The sequence below is a fragment of the Panthera onca genome, chromosome E1 (assembly GCF_046562875.1).
Source record: "Panthera onca isolate mPanOnc1 chromosome E1, mPanOnc1 haplotype 2, whole genome shotgun sequence".
Classification (NCBI taxonomy): domain Eukaryota; kingdom Metazoa; phylum Chordata; class Mammalia; order Carnivora; family Felidae; genus Panthera; species Panthera onca.
In genome coordinates this window covers 36209237-36235031 of record NC_138352.1, presented here as the reverse complement: position 1 = coordinate 36235031, position 25795 = coordinate 36209237, and the positions used below count along the sequence as shown (strand labels likewise).

At 41.2% G+C, this 25795-nt stretch overlaps 1 protein-coding gene across 2 annotated transcripts; it reads left to right on the top strand.

Moving 5' to 3' along the window:
• The first annotated feature begins 64 nt into the window (after nucleotides 1–64).
• WSB1 (WD repeat and SOCS box containing 1) lies at nucleotides 65–24075 on the top strand. Of its 2 annotated transcripts, none has more exons than XM_060646744.3 (9): nucleotides 65–140; nucleotides 7083–7251; nucleotides 8201–8469; nucleotides 9582–9713; nucleotides 11342–11442; nucleotides 13692–13864; nucleotides 14390–14503; nucleotides 15992–16099; nucleotides 16585–24075. In XM_060646744.3, exons 1-9 carry the CDS (start codon nucleotides 80–82, stop codon nucleotides 16742–16744), a joined length of 1287 nt encoding a protein of 428 aa, XP_060502727.1. In that variant the 5' UTR covers nucleotides 65–79; the 3' UTR covers nucleotides 16745–24075. The 2 variants fall into 2 exon arrangements, with proteins under 2 accessions (XP_060502727.1, XP_060502725.1); XM_060646742.3 differs by lacking the exon at nucleotides 65–140 and adding an exon at nucleotides 460–774.
• Nucleotides 24076–25795: the final 1720 nt, after the last annotated feature.

Genomic DNA, 25795 nt, shown 5'->3' with positions numbered 1-25795 from the left:
GTGGGGCTTGAACTCACAGCCCTGAGATCGGCCCTGAGATCCAGTCACATGGTCTGAGCCAGCCAGGCGCCCCAATTCCATGCCGTCTTTAAGCGGCGGGCTAACGTGTATTATAAACTTCTCCGCTTGCCTTTTCCAAGGTACTTCAACTTAGATACACAGACAATGCTCCGGTCCCGGGGCTGGGGGTGGGGATGGAACGAGACCCAGCCGGACGCACAGCTCCTCCTCAGCAATCCAGCCTCGCCTAAGCTGGGGATGCAGCCCCAGCTCCGCCTCAGCCTCTCCCCTCTTCCTGTCCTGGCTGGTGGTTCCTCACAGAAACAGGGCGGGGCGCCGAGACCAGGCCGTCACGTCCCGAGCGTCGGGGGGCGGGAGCTCGGGTGGCGACGTCACGAGACCCCGCCCGCGCCGCCCTGCTATCTCCCGCGCCGCCCGCCATTTTGTCTCCAGTGTCTGGTTTGCAGTTGGCGGCGTCGGAGGAAGTGTCTTGGTCCGTAGGCTTGAGGCAGGGAGCGGGGTCTATTGTCTGTGTTTGACTCCGTAGTTTGGTCCGAAGCCTTCCGGAGCTTTCCCGGGGCAGTCGGCAGAGGCTGCCGCCACCGCCCCCGCCCCTCCCCTCCGTCCCCCGGTCCGGGAGGGACCGATCCCGCGTCACGCCCCTCAACGTTCGCGGATCCCTTCTCTGTCGTTGCGTCCGCATCGCGCCCCCGGAATCAGACGGTGCCCCATAGATGGCCAGCTTTCCCCCGAGGGTCAACGAGAAAGAGATCGGTGAGGAATGGGACGGGGGGGGGGGTGAGGGGTGCTGGTGAGCCCGCGGGGGTTGCGGAGAGGCAGGGAGTCCCTAGAGGAGGAACAGTCTCGGAGTCAGAGGGAAGTCGGGTGAGCCGGGGCCAAGCCCTGGAGCGAAGAGGAAGGAAGCGGCCCCGCTGGTGGGTGTCGCCGAGGGGTAAATGGGGTCAGCGTTGATGGCTCGGCGGGAGGCAGTGGGCAGAACTTAGGGTCCAGGGAAACCTGGGCGCCGAGGGCCCTAGTGACCGTGTGGCCGGGGGCGGCACCCACCCCTGGGGACCCAGTTTCCTCTAAGGAGGTCTCCGCACTGCCATCAACCTGTCTCTAGGCTGGACGACTGGGGCGTCTAGTGGATAGGATAGGCGAGTGCTGGGCGAGTCTCGGGGACTCGAAATTTACGACGGGAAAAGTAAACTTGTGTGTTCTGAGCTGTAATGGAAGGGGAGGGGTCCTCATGTGTATCAACCACTCTTAAAGGAGAAATGCGACCGAAGAGGTGCTATCAGCCTGGAAAAAGCAGTGTTTTTAAAAAAAAAAAAAAAAAAAAAAAAAATGGCCTGGCGTTAAGAAAGGCGGCGGGTTCAGGGGAGGAGACTCAATTATCTTTCCTACACTGAGGAGCAGGGAGGAGCTGAATGGTTGGGTGGAGTGAGCGAGAAAAAGCTGTTGGATGAAAGCGCAGCCTGCAAAGGCTGCCTCAAAACGGGGCTGGAGACTAGCCCTGCCGCACTGAGGTCTGCGCAGTAGACACTGAAGGTTGTGTGGCGGCTCGGTTCAAAGCACCTCACGTTTAAATTCTCTCTTGGGGCAAAGTAACGGGAACAACTAACGGGGGGAGTTGGTGCTGTGCATTGATTGATATGCCTAGTAAACACCGAACTTACCAGGTCACGTTATACGCCTTAAATATGTCCAGTTTTTATTAAAAAAAAAAAAAAAAAAAAAAAAACAACCAAAAACTGAACTTACAGCGTTAATGAAGTGAAAATTGGTGGGGCGCCTGGCTGGCTCAGTGGGTGGAGCATGTGACTGGATCTTGGGGTCATGAGTTGGAGCCCCCATGTTGGGTCTGTAGATTACTCAAAAAAAAAATAAGTAAAAAAATTATAAAAAATAAAGTAGATGAAAATTGGAGGTGGCTACTTAGCAGAGAGCCTTTGCATTTCTCCGTTCGTCGGCTAAATGGATGCCTTAAAATAGATGGAGGAGGTATTTCTAGAGAAAGGGAGAAGCTGAAATAGCCAAAAGGCCCCTCTGTCCTGTGTGTGGGTTGAATTTTTACATCTAGAGACTGCTATCTTAGAATTCTGGACTTTTGTTCTCTTAGAGATAAGGTCGAATGGCAGGTTAGGAGGGGACTTTAACTCTGGTTTTAATAACTATTTTAGATATACAGAGGAAACAAAATCCATGCCCCATTTTTATTTTAACTGTGCTTTAAGTCTATTAAGTAGGTCCTGAAGTGGAACAGAGAACTCAGAAGTTCTTATTCTTAGTCCAGTGGGCTGCACCCCCGCCCCCATAATATCACAGATTTATCTTTCATTTATCTGTGTTTTACTTCATCTTGATGAACTATATTGAAAACTTTCCAGTCCTCTCCTAAGGGATGGATAGAGTTTCTGAGCATACGTGCATAAGGTAGAACCATCCACTAAGCAGCCTTTTCACTTAAAATTTTTGCATATTTAGTTAGGTCCCAGTGTTATTTCCTGGATATAATATAATATTAGTAGCTAAGTGCCAAATATCTAAAAGAACTTTGGCCTTTTCTTAAGCTTTTTTTAAAAACCCAGTTTTTGTTTCTTTGTTTCTTTGTTTCTTTCTTTTGAAGTACCGTTTGGATACAGAGTTAAACACTCCTATCTCCGTGTAGCTCTGTATCTATCAGTAAGGACTTAACTTTTCCCCTTTTTTCTTGGGTATTAATTATAGCTCTTTGGTTTCTCAAGTACTGAAAGAAGAGGCAAGATTCCTTGAGTGATTAAAGAAGTGTGATGTGACAGGGAGTGAGTGCCTGGAGCTACTGCCCTCTTTCACAAGGCACTACCACAGATCCTCCCTTTCTGGTTTTGAAATTGCAGGGAGGAATGTGAAGAAGGAGCTAAATCTGGTTCGCTTGGTTCAGCAGTGACTCAGTGTGTTACTACTACTGTACAGATAATGTAGTTTTGTATTTTATGGCTGAATTCCCAGGACAGGCAGCTTTTCCCTTATATAAAGTCATTAAGTCATGGATTTCTTAGGATACTAACATTAAACAGATGCAGATAATAAAGATTTAACCTAAAAACATTTTTTAAAGCACTTCATTACAACCTTGTGCTACTTGATAATATTTAAACCAGTGCTTGAATCATTTGATGCAAAGATCATTTAATATGCCTGTTAACAAGCAAGGAAACACCAAGGTAATTATTCATGTAATACTCGTGACATTATGGCAGCTATTTATTTGGCAGTTTTAAAATAGTGACCCCAGGGGCGCCTGGGTAGCTCAGTTGGTTGAGCATCTGATTCTAGATTTCGGCTCAGGTCATGATCTCAGGATTGGTGGGATCGAATCCCCGCATTGGGCTTCTCCAGGCAGTGCACAGCCTGCTTGGGATCCTCATTCTCCCTCTCTCTGTCTCTTGCTTGCGCGCATGCACATATTCACAAGCTCTCTAAATAAATAAACTTAAAAAAAAATAGTGACCCCATTTCTTGAATTTCTGAATATTTAAGAATAAATTCACTTATTATTTCATGGTCTTTGTTATTTGAACCAGTTTTTTAGTTGTTAATTTCCAGCCTTTATACAAGAGGAGTTTTGTGATTGTCAGCAAGGTAAAAGAAAAATAGAGTGATCTTAAAATATGGACAAAAAGAAATGAGTCTTTTGTGGGAAAGTTAGTCTTGCTTATGCTTGCCAAAGGAGTGGTGAGGTATAGTCTAATTAACCAGATGTTTTTGAAGTTGAATGCAAGGGCCAGTCCTCTGTTGTTTGAGTTAACACGAGTATACTCATCGAATTTAGCCAGGGACTTTCTCTTTACGATAATGTTTGGATTTTTTGGTTGAATTTTTTTTTCCCCAGTTGAATTTTAAAACTCGTTTCTTGGGGCACTTGTGTGGCTTAGTCGGTCATGATCTCACAGTTCACACGTTCTGGCCCCATATTGGGTTCTGTGCTGACAGCTCAGAGCCGGGAGCCTGCTTTGGATTCTGTGTCTCCTTCTCTCTCTCTGCCCCTCCCCTGCTTGCACTCTGTCTCTCTCTCAAAAATAGAGAAAAAAAATTTTTAAATAAAAAAAGTAAATAAAATTTTCTTCCCTTATTTGTGAACTTTCATTTTTCCTCCTAAAATTTATGGATTTTTTTAAAGATAGGTATGATTAAACAGAAACCTAAGTTATAAAGGAGGATTTAGGCAGCAGTTGCAAATTCAGGGTCCAGGCACAATGAACTACTGTGGTGAGATGTCCAAGTATGACTGTGGGCTTGGAGGAATATAAGCAGCAGCAAGCCCTTTCACAAATCACTTGTATGTTTCAAAAAAAAAAAGAAGAAGAAGAAGAAAGAAAAGAAAAGAAAAGAGAAAAGAAAAATCATTGTGCAGGCATATGAGGGTCACTGGTTTGTGGATTTTGTATTAAGAAAGTCATATAACTGCCTGTGAAATTAATGTCACCTTATGCTGTATTGATACAATCGAGGCAGGGGTAGATGGGAGTTCTGCTGCTTTGATTCAACCACACCTAAAGTATAGTGTTTCGTTCTGGGTGCCACTTTTATGAGGACCATAACTAACTGCAGTTTATCCAGAGAAGTGATGAAGGTGAAGGTGGGAAATGGACTTGAAACCATGTAATCTAAGGAATGATTGAAAGGCCTGTGGAGTTTAGCCTGGTGAAAAGATTTAGTTGCTGATGTCATGGCTGTCTTCAATATATGACTATCATGTGAGAGAGGATTAAACTCATTCTCTTAGGTCACAGTCAGGACTGAGTGGATGAGTAGCAAAGAGGAAGGTTTTTGAGTTATTAAAAGGGAAGTTTTTGGTAATGTCGGCTGCACAAAAATAGAAGAAGCCTTTTTAGGCATTCATATTTATGAATATCTTAGAAAATTTGGTCTCAGTTTTGTTTTACTTTTTTTTTTTTAATTTTTTTTTTTTTAATGTTTATTTATTTTTGAGACAGAGAGAGACAGAGCATGAATGGGGGAGCGTCAGAGAGAGAGGGAGACACAGAATCTGAAGCAGGCTCCAGGCTCTGAGCTGTCAGCACAGAGCCCGATGCGGGGCTCGAACTCATGGACCATGAGATCATGACCTGAGCTGAAGTCGGACGCCCAACCAACTGAGCCACCCAGGCACCCCAGTTTTGTTTTACTTTTTAAACCATAGTTCGTGGGCAAATGTATCAAAGACTTGGGCAAGGAAACATTGAAATCAGTAAGAATGGTAACTTCTACATATGCTTTCATATTCATTCAATAAATATTTACTGGTCACCTGTCATATACCAGGTGCTCCACTGGCTATTGGCAGAGCACGCATTGAGACGTGAAGTGACACCTGAATGAATACATTTGAGGGGGTTGTATGTGTAAGTCTGCTCTAGCAATAAGTAGAAGTAGGGTTTTTTTTTTGTTTTGCTTTCTAAGTGTATTTATTTTGAGAGGAAGAGAGAGAATCCCAAGCAGGCTCTGTGCTATTGCTCCATCCCACAAACTGAGATCATGACCTGAGCTGAAATCCAGAGTTAGACACTCACCTTACTGGGCCGCCCAGGCACCCCTTTATAAGGATATATGTAGTTTAGTTGCTGGGAAGTTTAAACCAAAAGCCTAAAAATACACTGTGTTGACCAGACAACCAATCACAAAATAGGGAAACAAAACTGGTAATAATTTATACCTAAAAAGGGAGAGTAGCAAAATTTGAAATCAAGACCAATCCAAGAGAGCATTGGTGATACACTGATAAAGATTCTTTTCCTCAAATTGAGGAAATTCTGGCCAAATTTGCGTGCACACATGAACAGGAAGAGCTTTTTGATCATGCTTCTTGTTAAATGCAGAACAAAAATTCTCTGTGTACTCTGGTAATATGCCAGTTTTTGTTACGAATGCTAAATTGAAGTACTCTTAACTAAACTTAAAATATATGAAATTTGTCCTTGAAAACCAAAAGAATTATTTCCAATTTGAGGTCAGTTTGTGACCACTAGTAATATGCTTGAGGACCACTATTTGAGAATCACAAATGTAATGCATTTCCTTCCTTTCTTTCTTTCTTTCTTTCTTTCTTTCTTTCTTTCTTTTGGGCAAGCACAAGTTGGGGAGGAGGGAGAGAGAGGGGCACAGAATCTAAAGCAGGCTCCAGGCTCTAAGCTTTCCTCGCAGAGCCCAATGTGAGGCCCAAACTGATGAACTGTGAGATCATCACATGAGCTGAAGTCGTACGTCCAACCGACTGAGCCACCCAGGCGCCCCACGAATGTAAAGCATTTTAAAGCACTAGTTGGGAGGTTATACTAAACCTATAAGTCCCTTCTAGTTCTGGAGGTTTTTTGTGTGATTTTTGTGATGTGGTCCTGAAAAAAAAGAATATTCACATTTAAATAGACCATTTAATAGAGCTTTCCTTTGAGTAATGATATAATACTGTATTTTATAGTGGTTTGTGATTTTTGAAAGCTACAAACTTTTGGGTAAGTTTGTTTAGTCTGTTGCATTTTATTTTATTTTTATTTTTTTGTTTTAGAGAGGAGCGTGCCCAATAGCAGTGGAGAGGGACAGAGGGAGACAGAGACAGAGAACAGAATCCTAAGCAGGCTCCATGCTCAGTGTAGAGCCCAATGTGGGGCTCAATCCCACGACCTGAGCCGAAATCAAGAGTCAGATGCTCAACCAACTGAGCCACCCAGGCACCCCTAGTCTGTTGTATTTTAAATGTTAGCAATTTGCTGAAAACCTAAGGCAATGCAAAAGTCAGGACTTAGTAATTGTTAGCTCTGATATATTACATTATTATCACTTAACCAGTTTTTTTATTGAAGCTTTCTAAAAAAGCTATCGGGTGAAGAAATGTTGGAAAATCATTTTATCAAAACTTGAAGGTAGTTGTTATCATTAAAGGGTCTTCACACCAAGGGTCTCCCTTCAGATGGTAGAAAGCAGAGCTCCTTATACCTTGTCTGCATAGAAGCTCAACGGAGTGGAGAGTCTCAAATTAATATGGAGGCAGTCTCCATTGTTGGTTATATGTGACATCCTATATATATGTGTTTTTCTTTTAGTGAGATCACGTACTATAGGTGAACTTTTAGCTCCAGCGGCTCCTTTTGACAAGAAATGTGGTCGTGAAAATTGGACTGTTGCTTTTGCTCCAGATGGTTCATACTTTGCTTGGTCACAAGGACATCGTACAGTAAAGCTTGTTCCGTGGTCCCAGTGCCTTAAGAACTTGTAAGACTCTTTCCTTTTTTGTATTTTGTATTTTGTATCTCTTGGTAGGATTTACTATTTTCTGTGTGTGGAGTAATAAAAAGATATTGATAACGTAAGTTTTTCCTTGGTAGACTATTATAAATGTGTCTTAATCATAAGCTGAATATATGTATTGGAAAATTTGTAGGAAGAATTATCTGACCTTATACAGTGTAGAATATGTGTATTAAAAACCAGAATCATGGTTCCTTGGTAGTGTATACCTTGTGTTGTGCTAGGGCAGGTGACCTTTGCTATGTGACACTTTTCGGATTTCACAACATTTTATTAGATAACAGTGGTACATGTAATTGATCATGTAATTACTTCTTATGTACTTAAAATTCCTCTGCTTGGATTTATCTGAGTTTCAGTATTTTTGTTAAAAGTTTTTCTAAGATGTATCATATACTAAATTTAATCTCTCCCTGCTTTTTGTGTCTACTTGACCTTCATAGTTATATTCATTAGTGTCATAGTTACATATTGCTTTAGGTCTAGAGAGTATGGGAAACTACTGATTATTATGGGTTATTTTTAAGGTAATTTTCTGGTGTCAGTTTTATAATTATCAGGTTTTTGTTTTGTGTTTCGCTTGTTTATACTCGTTTTAGGTTAGCTAAAGGAGTCCTAATAGACATAGTGGTTTTGAGGAAAATTTTGAAACAAATAAATTATAAATTGATTATTGTTGAATTTAGTCTTTTTTAGCAACTGAGAATTTCTTTTGATCTGATTTTATTTGGTCACACCCTTGTGACTAATAGCAGCTTTCCCCCTTCTCATCTATAGGAGTTTATTGTTATTCAGTGTCACTGTGACAAATAATGCTGAAGTTATTTTAGCAAACATTTGTCATTATTTAGTATCTATAGAAGTTCAGAGTAAATAATAACTAGATTTCAGTCTGACCTTTTTTTCCCCTCAGTCTCTTGCATGGCACCAAGAATATCACCAATTCAAGCAGTTTGAGATTGTCAAGACAAAACAGTGATGGTGCTCAGAAAAATAAGCCTCGTGAACATATTATAGACTGTGGTGACATAGTCTGGAGTCTTGCTTTTGGATCTTCAGTTCCAGAAAAACAGAGTCGTTGTGTCAATATAGAATGGCATCGATTCAGATTTGGACAAGATCAGCTACTCCTTGCCACAGGATTAAACAACGGGCGTATCAAAATATGGGATGTATATACAGGTACAGAGCCATAGTTTTAAAAGCAAACCTGATTGTTTTATGATGCAGGGCATCTCTAGGCACTAGAAGATGTGATTTGAGGATTTTAACTTACTGAAAAGCAAGTATTGATGCTATGAGTGTGTCTTTATAATTGGCCTGAATATCATCTTCAGCTCGTGGTTTTAATTTAAGAAAATAGAGTTCTCACTGCTTGATCACTCTTCAGAGAATATTACAGCAGAAAAGGGCATGTATAAGGAACATTTAATTATCATTTATAAACTAGTAATTTAGTTTATGACTCATAGCAGGGTGTTTTCTTATATACTTTTTCAGTGATAGCTTGGAGGCTTTCAAGGCAAATCTGGTTTCAGCAATCATTGTCTAACCTTTGGAAGGTTTTAGTGACATTTTATCTGAAGTTTAACTAGATAGGTTGAAGTTAAATTCTTTGGGCAATTAAAAGTGAACGTATTGTTAACTAACACAGTTTCTGACTGATAGTATGTACTCAAAAATTTGAAGGTTTTTTTAAATGAGCATTAAAACAATACGGTAGAACACGGCAAGTGATACCAATATTGAGTGAGGATAATGAGTCAGTAAATTTGATTGGATTCTTGAAAAAAAAAACTTAAGGAAAGCACATAGATTTTCATAGAAAACAAAACTCTTTCAAGTACATTTTTTCACTGATTATTTTTGAAAATTTAGATGGTTATTTGATAACATTTATCTTCTGGGGAGCTTGACATTCTGTTAGTAATCCAAAGCCAAGGGAAATTTTGACTTTATATTTAAAATCATACTCTACAAAGATTAAAAATGATAATTAAGCTTTCCTGATAGCAAATTAACTGATTTACACTTCAGGAATTCCCTTTAAACTTCCCTAAAAAATTTAGGCTTTGCTTTCCTGGAAATAATCCATTTTAAAACAGTATAAAAATAGAGACTCTTTAAAGGTGATAGTAAAAGTGCTAATAAGTCACCTTACACTTGATAAACTAAGGAGGTGCCAAGGATTTCTACTTTAGATTTTTTTTTAATGGTGAAGAGCCCTATTTTAAAAAAATAGAAGCTGATAAAATTACTAACATTGTCTTTTTCCCCTTTTCCATTGCATTTAGGAAAACTCCTCCTTAACTTGGTGGATCATACTGAAGTGGTCAGAGATTTAACTTTTGCTCCAGATGGGAGCTTGATCCTTGTATCAGCTTCAAGAGACAAAACTCTGAGAGTGTGGGACCTGAAAGATGATGGTATGTCTTTTTTCCAGCCTGTGAAACATAATGAGTTTCTGGAGAGGTGGCGATCATCTAGGGCATTCAACTTTCAAAGTGGCATACGATCAAAGTTTCCTTTTCTCTAATCATTTGGTCCCTTTCTCTGTGTAGATCGAGCAAAACCATAAATGTAATCCAGAATAGGAGCCAGCAGTTACTCTGAACAACATATTATTCAGAAACTAACCACACAGATCTGTATCAACGATTTGAGGACAAAATCTGGGTCAGTTTTAGGATTTTGTATGAACTGGTCTGTGTTGGTTTATTTCTTTCATCTTAGGGAAGGTTATTAACTTCCTTCATTTGCTTAGCAAAAAATTAAGTAGATTTTGAAGTTACAGACACATAATTTAGTAATCAAATCAAATATAGATTAAAATATGATTTATACACTGGAATCTGTAATACCTAAATGCTAATAAGCATAATAGTAAGTTGGATAGGTTAAGTAACAAATTATCAAAAGTAAAAGACTTGCTCTCCAATATAATAAAAGGTATGTTAGTGTTAACTACTCAAGTTTTTCTGAAACTTTGTCAGTTGCAGTGCTTACAGAGTTGGAGAGTTCTATCTTATTTGAGAGGACCAGAGATGAGCATTTCTTCCCCCTTTTTAGCTGTTAATGAAAGAGATTACAGTTTTGGCTAACACCTTATACTTAAATAATATGTTTTAGGGCTCTACTAACCTCAAGCTGGAGGTCAAGGTCTTGCTCAGAGGTGTTGCAACTTAAATGTAGTGGGAGACAAAACCCTCAGGTTTGGAGACTCGTTCCGGCTGATGGGTAATAACCATTGCCTGATAAAAATCATATGCTAATGTTACCAAACCATGACGGACCTCCTCTGCATTTCATCATTTGCTGACTGCTCAGCTGTTGAGAGATGAAGAGATTTCTCAACAGTTGTAACAGTAATTAAATTTTTATTTTGTTTTGCATATTAAATACTGCTTGCTTTCTCAATACATTTTCAGTGTGTGCATATGTTTTAAGAACATAGACTCAGTAAACTAACCGTAAGCTCAAGAGAGTAGGGACTTTGTCTTATTCACAGCTGTATCCTCAGTGGCTGACATACAGTAGACATTCAGTAGGTATTTGTAAAATTAAGAGTTAAAATCTACGTAGACATAGTTGTGTGCTTTAGGTCTAATGCACGGGGGCTTTGGAGCGGAATGTAGTTATCAAAAAGGAAGAAGGATGAAAGGTATTTTGAAGGTGTTTCTCAAGTCTCAGCCTTGAAATGTTGCAGTTGTTTCATTTGTAGAATAAGGGGCTTAGACTAAAAGAATTCTGTCTTCGTAGATGAAGGGTCAGGAGACTTTTTCCTAAAGGGCCAGATGGTAAATATCTTGGGCTTGTGGACCATGCCATCTCTGCTGTAGTTCCGTCTGCTGTTGTAGTACAACAGAAACAGATGGGCATGATTGTGTTCCAGTAGAACTTGACAAAGACAGGCGACTGGTGTAGTGTCCAACCCCTGTTACAGATAAATCACTGCCACTGTAGAAGCTTGCGATTCTGTGATTCTGCCATTTTTGAAATGCTACTCTTTGGAAGTGAACTCTGGGGTTAACACCAGTTATTTCTTTTTGTTCAGGAAACATGATGAAAGTATTGAGGGGCCATCAGAACTGGGTGTATAGCTGTGCATTCTCTCCTGACTCGTCTATGCTGTGTTCAGTGGGAGCCAGTAAAGCAGTATGTATCAAAGTTCTTGGACATTCATTGTGAATTGGATTATAATGTGTGCATAATCACTTTAAATCTAAGTAACCTATTAAGTCTGCTCGGTGTCATGAATATCTTAAATGTTTTATTTCATGATGGGGAAAATTTGCATGAGGGAAATTAAATATAGTTACTGATTGTGGAGTGAGAAATTGGATTGCTTTTAGTTAGAGGTAATATTCTTAAAGTAAGGGATATGTCAAATTTATGTTTTTCTAAGATCTAGGAAAGTTTATGCGATATAGAAGAGATCTAGTCCAAATGTTAAGACATTCCCGCTAATTATTTTCTTCTCTGTTGTTCTATTTTTTTGTCCAGTTTGCCGTTTAAAAAGTTTTGAGTCCCAGCTGGTCCTGGACATTTAACTGAAAAAAAGTAACTTAAAAATCTAATAATAAAAATAGCACTCGTATATGTCTAGAGTGAATTATAGATGAATTGACATGGTCTATCTTGTGTAGCATACCTGTAGACAGATTAAGTATGAAGTGACTTGAGAGGGTTATGCTTATTGATGAACTCTCTTTTAGTTGTCTACCAGCTCTGACTTAGTATAGTGCAGGAGATCTTATTTAGCTTCAGATGTTTATGAAAATTGTTGAAGTCCAAATACATGTGATATTCACAATACACTGAGTTAATGGGGGGTGGGAGGCTGGTTATAAATGCATTTTATTTAGCCAAGAAGTATGTTAAAATGATAGTTGCAAATGTTGGAAGTTTAGAAAAAAAGTATTCAGTTCTTTAAAAATCATAAGAAGAACAAAGCTAGATATTGACATTGCTATTTTAGGCTGTGTGTTTTCCATATGCTTCTTGCTTTCCCTGTCACAGGTGGTGGCAGCAATATTGGTGTGATTGAGGTTATGCTGGCACCACTCGCACACAGGCGCACAATGGTGTTAGCTGGGCAGAAAGAGTGGCATCTCTGGCTACCGGGCTGGGGGCGACCTTTACCGTAGGATGAAGTAACCTTGCATTCGGCTGCAAGGTGTACTGTACGTACACAGGTGCTGGTCGATGTCCACTTTCTGCTTTTCTTTCTTTCTTTTTTTCTTTTTTAAAGTAATTTCCCCCGCAGTGAAACCCACTGACTCCTCCAAGTAAATTGATCTTCCGGTCTCAAGGAATTGGGAGTCTGACATGTGAAACCAATTTAATGTAATGTCATTGGCGTTCAGATGGTTTCTCTGTGCTATTTTTTTGGAATTCTTTGCGATGTTAGAGATACCTTAAGTCTTTGATCCAACTTAAAATTCGTATTTATTTTTCTCTGGAAGTAATGTATTGTGTCTGTGCAGAAAAAAAAGTAGCAAAAAGGATTGCTTTACTCCAAGAGGAGAGGTTGTCTTATTAGGATCGTTCTAAACCTCCAAGCTCGCATTTAATGTAACTAGACTGAAGTAAACGTTCGAATCCTATTCAGAGCTATTCTGCACAGTCTAAGTTCTGGTCTTATACAATTGAAAAGTATATGTAAACTTGTACTAAAGTAATTTAAATGTTTTATAGTTTAAATGTCTAATGATTGTGGTCGGTTTGGGAAAAATAAGATTGGCAAATCTTGATTCACAGACATGTTGTTAATTGTAATATTTTCATAAATTAGTTTTTTCATTTCATAATGTGGTTTAACATCCTTGTTGTTTGCCAAAGAAATTTCATTTGGCTGTGAAAATTCTCTTTGCTTGCAGTATCTGTTTCTCTTCCTAGGCTCACGTTGGTGACCCAAGCCTATTGTAAACAAGTGATTATCTCAAAGGGAGATGCCAATGGAGTAACAATTTGTTAACATTACATTTTCTGTCTGTATATTTTTTAAAAATTTGGTAGTTTCTGGAAAAAAAAAAAAGAAGGGGGTTTGTAGTACTTAACCCTATTTACTTCTGTATATTTTAGTTAATTAGTTTTTGGAATAAATGGATTTCAGTATAACTTTGTGGTTAAGGTTAAATTGCATTGCCTTTTTTACGTTTAGGCTTATTTTTAAATTAACATTTAACAGAAACATTTGAAATAGAATTTGCATGTCTACTTTAATTAACTTAAAGACTGATTTTAATCTGACTATGACACTGAGCATATTCTTTTAATTATTCATAATTTATAATGTTTAATTTAATGTAATGTTAATTAAGCATAGCAGTTGTAGTTTAAGTTGTGCCATTTTGTCCTCTGTGTGTCTGAAGGAAGCTATAACATTTGCCTTTTTATTGCAGGTTTTCCTTTGGAATATGGATAAATATACCATGATACGGAAACTAGAAGGACATCACCATGATGTTGTAGCTTGTGACTTTTCTCCTGATGGAGCATTGCTGGCTACTGCATCTTATGATACTCGAGTATATATCTGGGATCCACATACTGGAGACATTCTGATGGAATTTGGGTGGGTGCAGCATGCATCAATTGTAGTCTGTAATTCATCTCTGGCTGTCCGTATAGCTTTTAAGAAGTTACGTGAATGATTGGAATCACTAACATGTTGAACCTAAAATTGCATTTTGCCATAATTTTTAAGTTGCAGTATTATTTAAGTCCTTGAATAATGCAAAGCTGTAGATACAAATTCTAAAAATAAATTTGGCTGTCTTGATACAGATCGTGTTATTGTCATGTAACAGCATATGACTCTGTAGAAGTGGTCATTATATTTAGAGTTTTATGTCAGGGAAAATAGTTGAAACTGAAGTTGGAGTTAATCTTAGTGATTTAAACCGCATTGTAAAAAGGAGATTAGTAATTCTTCTAAGGTTCCTTTCATTGAATATGAATCTATCAGCTCTCCCCAGGCTCCTCAGTTGTGTTCGTTGAGGCCACTTTAAACATTCAAAGACAGATGTACTCTGTACCTGGATAGTTTTGCTTCTTGAAGTGACCCTCATTTCCACTGAATACATGTATTTGACCTCAGGCACCTGTTTCCCCCGCCTACTCCAATATTTGCTGGAGGAGCAAATGACCGATGGGTACGATCTGTGTCTTTTAGTCATGATGGACTGCATGTTGCAAGCCTTGCTGATGATAAGTAAGTGTGTGAATTACAATTTGACCTATTTATTATTGTCTTTTAAAGATTTCCTTTTATCTTTCTACTTAATGAAAACATTTTCAAAGCTTAAAAGAAAAAAAAAAAAAGCCTTTCTGCAGTGTGGGTTTTAGTGTCTCTTTCTCTAAACAAGACTTGGGGAGATGTTGTGTGTCTTAAAGAACATTGGCCTGAACTCAGGTCTTGATCTCTCAGTTGATGAGATCAAGCCCCGCGTCAGGCTCTGTGCTGGCAGCATAGAGCCTGTTTGGGATTCTGTCTGTCTGTCTCTCTCTCTTTCTCCATCCCCACTTCTCCCTCCCTCCCTCTCTCTCCCTCTCTCTCTCTCTCTCAAAATAAATAAATAAAACATTAAAAAAGAAAAAAAAATATCGGCCTGAAGCGTATCCAGGTGCACTAAAGGTAATGCACGCCTTCCCTGTGCGCCTTGTTTGTTAACCAGTGTAAGCAAACTGGGGAGATTTTTTTTTTTTTTTAATTTTTTTTAACGTTTATTTATTTTTGAGACAGAGAGAGACAGAGCATGAACGGGGGAGGGTCAGAGAGAGGGAGACACAGAATCCGAAACAGGCTCCAGGCTCTGAGCTGTCAGCACAGAGCCCGACGCGGGGCTCGAACTCACGGACCGCGAGATCATGACCTGAGCCGAAGTCGGCCGCTTAACCGACTGAGCCACCCAGGCGCCCCTGGGGAGATTTTTAATGAGCCCACAGATTTTTTTTTCAGTAATACCTTGTAAAGGTTGAAGCAGAAGGACGTTTTCAAAGTGGAATAAATGGTAAAAATGGTGATTTGTGTCCACTGCAGTTGAGGCTACAAGATGAGATGGCACACGAGCGAGATGCACTGCTGATTGGTACAAAGCAGAAACTAGATACAGCCATTCCGTTTTCTCATGCTCTTATCATGCAGTGTGCAAGGATGCAGCAGTAAGCAGTTTCAGAAATTCAGAAAGTGACTCATTATCATCTTTCCAGGACATTAGCAAATGTACAGGGAGAGTTTTTTGGGTTTTTTTTTTTTGTTTGTTTGTTTTTTTTGGCCAGCAGTCACTGTTTTTCTGTTTGTTCAGATTTTGAATGTCAGGTCTCTGCTGTTTGTAGACACACTCTACCTATGTGAAAAGGCTTTTTTTAATGCCTTGGAAAGAGAATAAAACAGATCAGATATTAATTGAGTGTAAAGAGAAAGATTCCGGTTGTGACCATTTCAGATCTGAATACGTGGAAGGAGAGGTAGCCATGCATTATAGTCTCTTAAGTGTCAGTTGGTCCAAATTACCAATTGGTATAGGCTAGAAAATATTTGATAAAACAAGTTACAGTAATTGCTTGCTGCAGTGATGTGATATGTGCATGTTGTGTGTATTTTGTGACTTGGAACAGAGTGCCATTTGTATCTGAATTATAGAAGTTGCTTTTACTTTAAATTTCCTGTTACTCACTGTACAATTTATTTCCTTTCTAGAATGGTGAGGTTCTGGAGAATTGATGAAGATTATCCAGTTCAAGTTGCACCTTTGAGCAATGGTCTTTGCTGTGCCTTTTCTACTGATGGCAGTGTTTTAGCTGCTGGGTAAATAGAATTTTCTATTCTCTTTAAGAGGCAATTTAAGGTGGCTTTTGGTCAAAGCAGCCAGCATTTTATTGTCATTAAATCTTCCAGAAGGGCTCTTTGTACTACTGTTACTTTGTCATAGAGGAGATCGTTGGTTAGATCTTCTTAATTAGGTTTTAACATGGGGGAACCTGGGTGGCTCAGTCTGTTAAGTGTCTGACTTCGGCTCAGGTCATGATCTCATGGTTCGTGAGTTCGAGCCTGCTTCAGGTTCCATGTTTCCCTTTCTTTCTGCCCCTACCCTGCTTGCATTCATTCATTCATTGTCTCTCTCTCTCTCTCTCTGTCAAAAATAAACAAAAACATCAAATTTTTAAGTTAGGTTTTAATGTGTAGCTTATGACTCTCATACACAGCTTTGAATGATAGTTGTTGGAGTTGTAGGATGTTTAAATACATGTACATGTGTGACTGAGCTAATGATTTCTTTTGTTTCTGTTTAGGACACATGATGGAAGTGTGTATTTTTGGGCCACTCCAAGGCAAGTCCCTAGCCTTCAACATTTATGTCGTATGTCAATCAGGAGAGTGATGCCCACCCAAGAAGTCCAGGAGCTGCCAGTTCCTTCCAAAGTGTTGGAGTTTCTCTCCTACCGCATTTAGAGGGCTCTGTCTTCCTGGTGCTAGGGACTGACCGAGCACACGTGACACAAACCTCAAGCTTGACTGACTTCAAGTATCTGTTTTTCAAGGTTTAGAAGATTTATTTAATTTGATACATTCTTGTAGTGCATTTTGGTCATTTGATCATATTAAAATATTATTTATAGACTATAGGAGAAGTATTTCCAAACATATCAAATGTAAATTTTTTTTTAAAGTTTAACTGTGAAAACATATACATACATGTATATATTTAGATATAAGCTGCTATGTGTTGAATGGACCCTTTGCTTTTTTAACTTTTAGTTCCAACATGTATATATTGCTTCAGTAGATCCACAATGTATATCTTAGCTGTAAAGTGGAAGGATTTTTTTTTTTTTTTTTTTTTTTTTATTCTGGGCCACTGAGTTAGATGGTAAATATTGGCTGAAGAAAGCTGAATTTCCTCATTAAAAAATGCAAATTTGGTTGGGGGGTGGAGGTCAGACCTCCAACCTACAAGTAAAACCCCTAGGGAAACGATTTTGTTTTCCTTAGGAACGTTATCCACGAGGTAGAATTTGAATGTGACATAGCCAGGGTTATAACTAGGAAAACGATGTGTGTGTCCTGTCGTGGCCCCGCCCCCATAACTATTGTTGTGGGCCTTAACTTTGGAAACCAGCTTGCTACTTTAACCCCGTGGTGTAAAGTATTATAAATTTTAGTCCATTTGAAAAGTCCATCTACTGTATTATTGCTAAATATTTTGTTGTTTATACTAAGGGACAATTTTAAGACCGTGGTATTGCTTTTTTGTTTGTTTTTTGTTTTTTGTTTTTTTACATGTATCATATGTTTCTGCAGGGGGTGATAATTGGTGATTTGCCAAAGAAGCAATACAGTATATCTGCTTTTGCCTTCTGTTATTTATCGTACCTGCAGATATTAAGAATGTATGCATTATGTAAAATGCTTGATTATATATTTTTGAGTTTTTTAAATTAAAGACTTGTAAAAAAAAACCACTCTCACAAATGTTTCTTCTGTGTGTGGGAAGGTTCACTGCTTTTGTCTGTCTCCGTCGGGAGCCTGATGAGGCACCACAGCAAATGAAGCAAGGAGGCTGATGAGTAAATAGTACAGGTACCATCCCTGTGCCAGTTCATGCCTCGTGGACGCAGCAGCTTTTATGTTGATGTGTTCTGGGAGAACTGCTGTGATTATTAATGCTTTCTTTAAAAGCACAGAAAAGCTTGGGGCGCCCAGCTGCTCAGTCGGTGGAGCGGGAGACTCTTGATCTCTCAGGGTTATGAGTTCAAACCCCGCTTTGGGGGTAGAGAGTACATAACGTGCATACATACAATTTAAAAAATAATAGAGAAAAGCTGTAGAACAAGGGAAAATAACTATTGAGCAAAAGAAAACTATAGTCTTTTAGGGGGAACCAACAGCCTCATAGTAAGTCTATCTCGTTAAAGTAGCCAAAGGAAAGTCTAGTGACGTGGGCCTTTTGAGGAGGTGAAATAAGCAAAACTTTTATTAGCCACGTGTGCTCTCGAAGACTTGTTTGCACCGAGAAATTATTTGAAAGTTCTTCCAGTTGGCTCTGTGAAGGGTGGAAGTTATAAATTTGAAAGCCAGTTGAAAATGTGCCCAAGTTGCTTCTTGAGAATCACCTATCTTACAAAAAGTAGCACAGAAGCATCTTATCTTTAAACCTGTTGTGATTTTTTTTTTTTCAACGTTTTTTATTTTATTTTTGGGACAGAGAGAGACAGAGCATGAACGGGGGAGGGGCAGAGAGAGAGGGAGACACAGAATTGGAAACAGGCTCCAGGCTCCGAGCCATCAGCCCAGAGCCTGACGTGGGGCTCAAACTCACGGACCGCGAGATCGTGACCTGGCTGAAGTCGGACGCTTAACCGACTGCGCCACCCAGGCGCCCCCCTGTTGTGATTTTTTACTTCAGAATGTGTCTGCTTTATAATTTGAAAATGATAAGATACCATTTCTTATTCTTGACAACATTAAATGATTTGCTCTCCAACCAACGTATGTGATCAAGTAAAAGTCGCATTTTTGGAAGATGCATTCTCTGAGAAGGCCAGATTGCTTACTACCTCTTCATGTGAACATCACAGCGCCAGGGTGAATGGAACATTGCGGAATGTAAGTCACGTAGAAACAGACTTAAATTTTCCATTTATCTGTGGAGACAGATAATAACAGGATGATACTGCTTCAGACTGAGTGACCCAAGGAAGGTAGGGAAGATGTGGTTGGGTCAGATTCTAGCGATGCTATTTTATCGGAATGATACTGCTTTCTCCCATTTGCCAGAAGCATGCCATTCGGAGAACTGGCAAGAGATCATTTATGTTCAGATGTGTTTTCCTATCTTAGTGCCCACAGGGGTGCCTCGCAGTTAGCAGCCATGCTATCTTTTCACAATTTCAAATGATTTAAAGCGACACTTGAAGACCTGTAACTTGATCTTAGGTCTGCAAATCTTGACTTTATGATGCTTGATGTCCTCTGCCTACTTGTGCCAAAGTAAAGTTGGATTCAGCTGGTTTGTACTGCCCTCAGGGCAACAAGACAGCATTACGGCAGGAGCATGCTTCTGGGTTGAGGCAGTGGCCGATGGGTACAGAGGACTTGGCTCTCAGCCAGCCAGCACAGGGATGAGAAAGAGACTGAGAAGCCAAATATCGCCTCTCAAGCCAAAAACCGGAGAGTGAATCCAGCCATCAGATTTATCAGAATGAAGGTTTGCGGGCGATAAAATTCTGACCAGTTTCTGGCCTAACAATGCATTTTAACTATAGAATGTATAGATTATAATATACAAGTAATATCTACAATAGAGTTAAATATAGTTAATTGTCAGTTTCAAAATCAGGTAAAGCATCCATTTGGAGTATACTGGTTTTTTTTGTTTTTAAATCCCCTTGGAAGAGCTGTCAGCAATAAAGTGCAACCTGGAGAAATGGTCATCATAACTTTAGCTTCTGTTTATGATAAGATGTTTAGGAGAAGTGAAGATTTGTAGGCAATTTCATCCTGTGCTTGGCTCTGTAAAGCTTGCTTTTAGCCAAAAGCAAAAAGCTGGCTTGAGCAGGGTGTAAATTGATTTATTTATATTACAGGTAGCTGGGTAGCTTTGTGTGGTTGTGATTTGGCATTTTGTGGGTTTAATAGTTGAGTCGGAGAAAAAGACTGAGGCTGGGATTGAGGAAAGACGATCAATTTTAATTCCACTTTTACCAACTCTGGCATTAATCTCCCTATTAGAGCCTACAACTCTGATGACCCTTGTGGTTTCTCTTTTAGAGATGATCGAAAGCTAGGAACTTTCTTTACCTGTACTACCATGGGAAGTCGTTCTTCTGTTCTGAAAATAAACCCTAGACTTTGGCTAGGAAAACGTGTAATACAGTGATGACAAAGGACTGTCCTCTGAAGACAGGTGAAGCGGTGACTCCAGTAAATTGTTTTGTGTAGATCTTCCAATTGATTAATAATGGAATGTTCTTACAGAAAAATGAGGATGAATATTAAAAGATAGCTGAGAAAGAGATAATGGTATGAAATACAGCAAGGAGTGAGGCTACTATAAAATGGAAACCATAAAGACCTAAGTTTGCACTCAGCTTTGGGGCGCCTGGCTGGCTCAGAAGAGCATGTGACTTTTGATCTCGAGGTCATGAGGTTGAGCCACATTGGGTGTAGAGATTACTTAAAAATATGTAGAATGTTAAAAAACAAAAACAAAAACATGTTTGCACTCAGCCTAATTGGCTCAAATGCAAAATGGGAAGTTCACCCAGTAAGTCAAGTGATGCACTGGGTCTGTCTCATACCATCATTCAATCCTTTATTCTTGAAGAAAGCACAGTTAAAGCTTTCTATAGGACCAGCAGGAATACTTCCTAAATGCTTTTTTTTTTTTTAAGTTTATTTATTTATTTTGAGAGAGACGGTGTGAGCAGGGGCAGAGATAGAGAGAGGGAGAATCCCAAGCAGGCTCCATGCTGCAAGTGCAGAGCCTGACATGGGCTCAATCCCACAAACCATGAGATCATCACCTGAGCTGAAACCAAGAGTTGGACACTTAACCAACTGAGCCACCCAGGCCCCCCACTTCCTTCATGTTTCTTAAACAGATGGAAACTGCCAGAGCACACAGGTATCCATTTCCTTGTATTCCCCAACTGTCTCCCCGACGTCTAAGGCCCCTAAGACAATTTGGCAGAAATTCTAGGTTTCAAGCTTGAATGATACCAGTTGAGCTTAGAAGAGGAAGCAAACACCCCTGTGGGCCTGTGCTCCAAGCGCCCGCAGCCCCACATCAGGGTGTCTCTACCATCACCTGCTTTGGGACATGAGCCTGTTTCACTGGTTTTACTGAATTGCATGACATTCCAATTCTTGCAGATATTTGAGTCTCTGACCATTACGTCGATGGCCTCTTCTTGGTGGTCACAGATATGCTGCCCCAGCACAAAGTGGTCTTGCCCTTTTCTCTTTCTCAAATCATCAGTCTTAATTTATACACCACTTCCTTGGCCTATGCCCTGTTGCCTGTCACTGCTCCTTAGGTGTTGCCGCCTCATTAAGAAGGCAAATGCCTCCCCCGAGGGGGTCCTGTAGCCTCGGGGCTCTGCCCCTGGCTGGCCTGTGGGTCACAGTGACAGCTCTTTGGAACCATGGAGAGATGAAAGACTAGCCCTTGGGTCGCAGGCATGGAAGTACCCCTGTGTTGGGGAAATTGGATGAGAGGCCCAGAGCCAACTGACCCAGCTTGTGCGACCTGGAGAGAGCACCTCCTTCAGAATGTCTAGGCCACGCTGCTCAGCACCTGGCAAAGACCCAGCCTTCTAGGCTTGGCCCCATCTGGCCCATCAGGAGGGTGTTCATATAGCAGATTGGCCTCCTTTCTCACCCCAGGGCCTGTTGCCCAGAGGACTTTGCAGAAGTGTTGGCTGAGGCTGCAGTAGTCCCAAGGTTGATTGCAGACCCTGCCACTTAACAGCTTGTAACTTTTGGAGCTTCGAGATCTATCTATCTATATAAATGCTGTAATAATGCCTCCCCTACACAAGTAGTGTTTATTTTGTATCTGTCTGTACAGTGTCAGGTACCCAGTAGGCATTCAGCATTTGTTACTACCATTCCTTGAGCATTGGCCAAGTGCTCAATGCTATTCCTGGTACTTTCCAGCAACTCAAGTATTATTACAGAGCTGTGGAGGTTCAGAGAGACCAACTTACTGGTCAAGGCCATACAACTAAGAAATGACATCCAGGATTTGAATTCTATTTCCTCTGTCTCCAGGGCCGTGGATGAGCACTCTTCTTTAGGCAAGGCATTCGGTCAACATAGACACCTATGCTAGTCCCTGCCTATGCCTCCAAGCCCTGGGGTCAGCATGCTCTCAGGCCTAACTTTTCCCCAACATGCCCCGCTTTTCCCTGAATCACAGAAGACATGAACTTACAAGGAATGACTCCAAATTTCATTTGGAGATGGAAACCTACACAGACCAGGAAATGACTGCTGAGCTCTGCCCTTTGCGTGCTGCCTGACCACTGGACGTTGGTCAAGTTTTTTCTTCCGCGCCGCTCTCCTTAGGAACTTATCTCAAATGAATCACTTTTATTACCCACGTGAACAATCAAACGCACAGGGCGAAACAGGAAGCAGCAGAGCAGTCACTGGAGATGACAAGGTCAGCTGACCCGACAGCCACTGGCTTGGGAGATCAACACCAGTTCTGGTTACCAGGTGCCAAACCTAGAGGAAGCTTGAACCTCTTGCACCAGCTGAGCACCAGGGTTAGACTCACTTGCCTGGAGCCGACCCAACAGGAACAGCCACGAGAGTGGCTCTGCGCCAGGTGGGAGACTTCTCCAGGTCAACCGATACAGATGCCATCAAAGCAGCAGGGGCAGTTCATAGGCAGGAAGGGGCCAAGTCAGAAATAAAGGACCAGAACATCCCTAACATACTCCTGGATTAAAAGCTAACACTTTTATCCCTCCGCATTTGAACAACTCTGAAATTAGCATGTACTTTAGAATCAACACTGTCTTTCAATTTTTTTTCTTAAGTGGTACATGCTCATGGTACAGATTATAAGCAGTGGCATCTATAATTAAGAGTTCAATGGGATGTTATAGATCACGTCAAGAGTAGAAGACATTAGGGGCGCCTGGGTGGCTCAGTCGGTGAAGCATCTGACTTCGGCTCAGGTCATGATCTCATGGTCTGTGAGTTTGAGCCCTGCGTCGGGCTCTGTGCTGTCATCAGCTCAGAGCCTGGAGCCTGTTTCGGATTCTGTGTCTCCCTCTCTCTGCCCTTCCCCACTCACGCTTTGTCTCTGTCTCTGAAAAATGAATAAACCTTAAAATAAAAAAAAAAAAGAGAAGACATTGGCGACAGATGAATGGGGTGCAAGGTAAGAGGACACAGGTGAAAGGGTCTAACAGTTGTGAGCCCTTCCTGAAAAACGGGTTGACAGTAAAAATCCAGCCAATGAAAATCTATTCCAATGGAAAAATGGCTAACGTTTACAGACACTGTGATGTAGCCACTGTCCTGTTTTTTTTTTTTAACATTTATTTATTTTTGAGACACAGGAAGACAGAGCATGAACGGGGGAGGGGCAGAGAGAGAGGGAGACACAAAATCGGAAGCAGGCTCCAGGCTCTGGGCCATCAGCCCAGAGCCCGACGCGGGGCTCGAACTCACAGACCGCAAGATCATGACCTGAGCCGAAGTTGGACGCTCAACCGACTGAGCCACCCAGGTGCCCCTGTCCTAAGTGTTTAAGCTGTATAATCCTTGCAACAACCCTATGAACCAAGTATTGTTATCCCCATTTTATAGATGAGGAAACTGAGGCATAGAGGGCTTAACTAACTTGCCAAAAGCCACCTGATAGTAAAGGATGGAGTCAGGATTCAGGCCAGCAAAACAGTTGCTCAGTTTGCAGTTGAGCAGAGTTCGACTTGGAGCTTCCTGGTTGGCAGAGCAAAGTAGGATCTAGAAGTAAATACATGCCTGGGGCACCCAGCTGGTTCTGTCGGTAGAGTGTGCAACTCTTGATCTCAGAGTTGTGAGTCTGAGCCCTATGTTGGTGTAGAGATTATTTAAATAAAATCTTAGGGCCGCCTGGGTGGCTCAGTCAGTTAAGTGTCCGACTTTGACTTAGGTCTTGATCTCACAGTTCGTGAGTTTGAGCCCCGTGTTGGGCTCTGTGCTGACAGTTGGAGCCTGGAGCCTGCTTCGGATGCTGTGTCTCCCTCTCTCTCTGCCCCTCCCCCGCTTGCACTGTGTCTCTCTCTCTCTCAAAAATAAACATCAAATAAATAAAATCTTAGAAATAATTAAAAGTAAACACATGCTTAATAAATAAAAATCTCCACATGTATTTTTAAAGTAATGTCTTCATGATTTTATTGTTTTTAAAGATAAATGCTCATGGCTTTTTAAAGTCAAGCCATAAGGAAAAGTACAAAAAACTGCATACTATTCCTTCTCCCAGAAACAACATAGGCGATCCCATCTCTGATATCTTACTTTGCAAATGAAAGGGAGGAAAAGAGGGAAAGAGAGAGAGGTAGAGTGCCTCTGTGGAGCTCTTCTGGGTCACTCTAGCTTGTTTTCTAGGCACTAAATACTGAGAGGCCAAAGACACATCCTCAGACAAGGCCAAGGCGGAGTCCAGTTACACACTTGTAAGGCCGTTAGCTTCAGAGTCGAGAAATACTTGGTTTAAAATCTTTGCTCTACTTAGGCACCTGGCTGGCTCGGTTGGTGGAGTGTGCGACTTTTGATCTCACAGTCATGAGTTCAAGCCCCATGTTGGGTGTAGAGATTATTTAAATAAATGAAACTTTAAATAACATAAAAGATTTACTCTGCTTTGTAGCTGTGTGATCTTGAACGAGTCCCTTTCACCTCCAGAAACTCCTCTTCCTCACCTGTGAAGTTAGACATCATCCTAGTATGTAAGGCCTAGGGTTATCAGGATTAAATGAGATCAAGCCAGGGCACCTGGGTGGCTCAAGCAGTTAAGCGTCCGATTCTTGATCTTGGCTCAGGTCATGATCTCACGAACCATGGGATCAATAACCACGTGGGGTTGTGCGCTGAAAGCGTGGAGCCTGCTTGGGGATCCTCTCTCTCCGCCCCTCCCCTGTTCATGCCATCTCAAAATGAATGAATGAATGAATGAGAGATCAAACCCCAGAAGCACTTAGCATAAGGCCTAGCCTAAAGTAGGGAGCTGTTAGTACTCTGCCTAAGGGGAGCACATCTCTATAGCAACAGGGGTGTTTATCATTATCCCCTACCCCAAACAAATTTGAGGCAAACCAGAGAAAAACTTTTTAGTGTATCAGCCATTGCTTCAGTGTTTAATTTCTGAAATAGATGCCAAAGGCCTTAAAAACAGACACACCCCCTCTCAGCCTCCTGTGAGCAGGCAGATGATCAGGGAAGGATGAATAGGGAGGCAGAGAACTGGATGGAACTGAGCCCCGCTTCCTGCCCCCAAAATGCAAGCCTTGCAGCGCAGGGTCCTTCCACCGGAGGGGAAGGCACAGAGGCTGCAGCCCAGGGTGGACAGAGGTTTTTGCCGGAACCAGTACGAGGGCCACCTCCCTGAGCTGGGCTGTGTGCAGGCATTGTGTCAGAGGACACAATGTTTAGCCGCCCCTTGGGTGTGCACCCATCAGGACGCATAACCAGCCTCTCAGGCCTGCCCACCTCTGCCCAGGCAGTGGCCAGCCTACCCTGGCTTCCTTGGCATTCGGGGCCTCCCTCTACTCCAGCACTTGTCATTCATGCACTCATTCATTCATTCATGCCTGCCTTTGTGCATTCGTTCTGTTAGCTAGGATGCAAGGGGAAGTTATTCCAATCAGGAGGGCTGAAAGCTATCTGTAGAAGGGAGCTATCAGTAGAAGGGACACAAGCAGGGAAGGAATGTGTGCTGTTTTGCAGAACAGGGTTAGTTTTGCTTTTCGGCTACATGACAGCTCAGAAAGAACATACTAG

Excerpts from the sequence above, each read along its gene's own strand:
- WSB1 (XM_060646744.3), top strand. The coding sequence starts at position 80 with ATGCCGTCTTTAAGCGGCGGGCTAACGTGTATTATAAACTTCTCCGCT. Across the intron at positions 8,470-9,581 it reads AATATGGGATGTATATACAG|GAAAACTCCTCCTTAACTTG; the intron begins GTACAGAGCCAT and ends CATTGCATTTAG. Across the intron at positions 14,504-15,991 it reads GCAAGCCTTGCTGATGATAA|AATGGTGAGGTTCTGGAGAA; the intron begins GTAAGTGTGTGA and ends TTTCCTTTCTAG.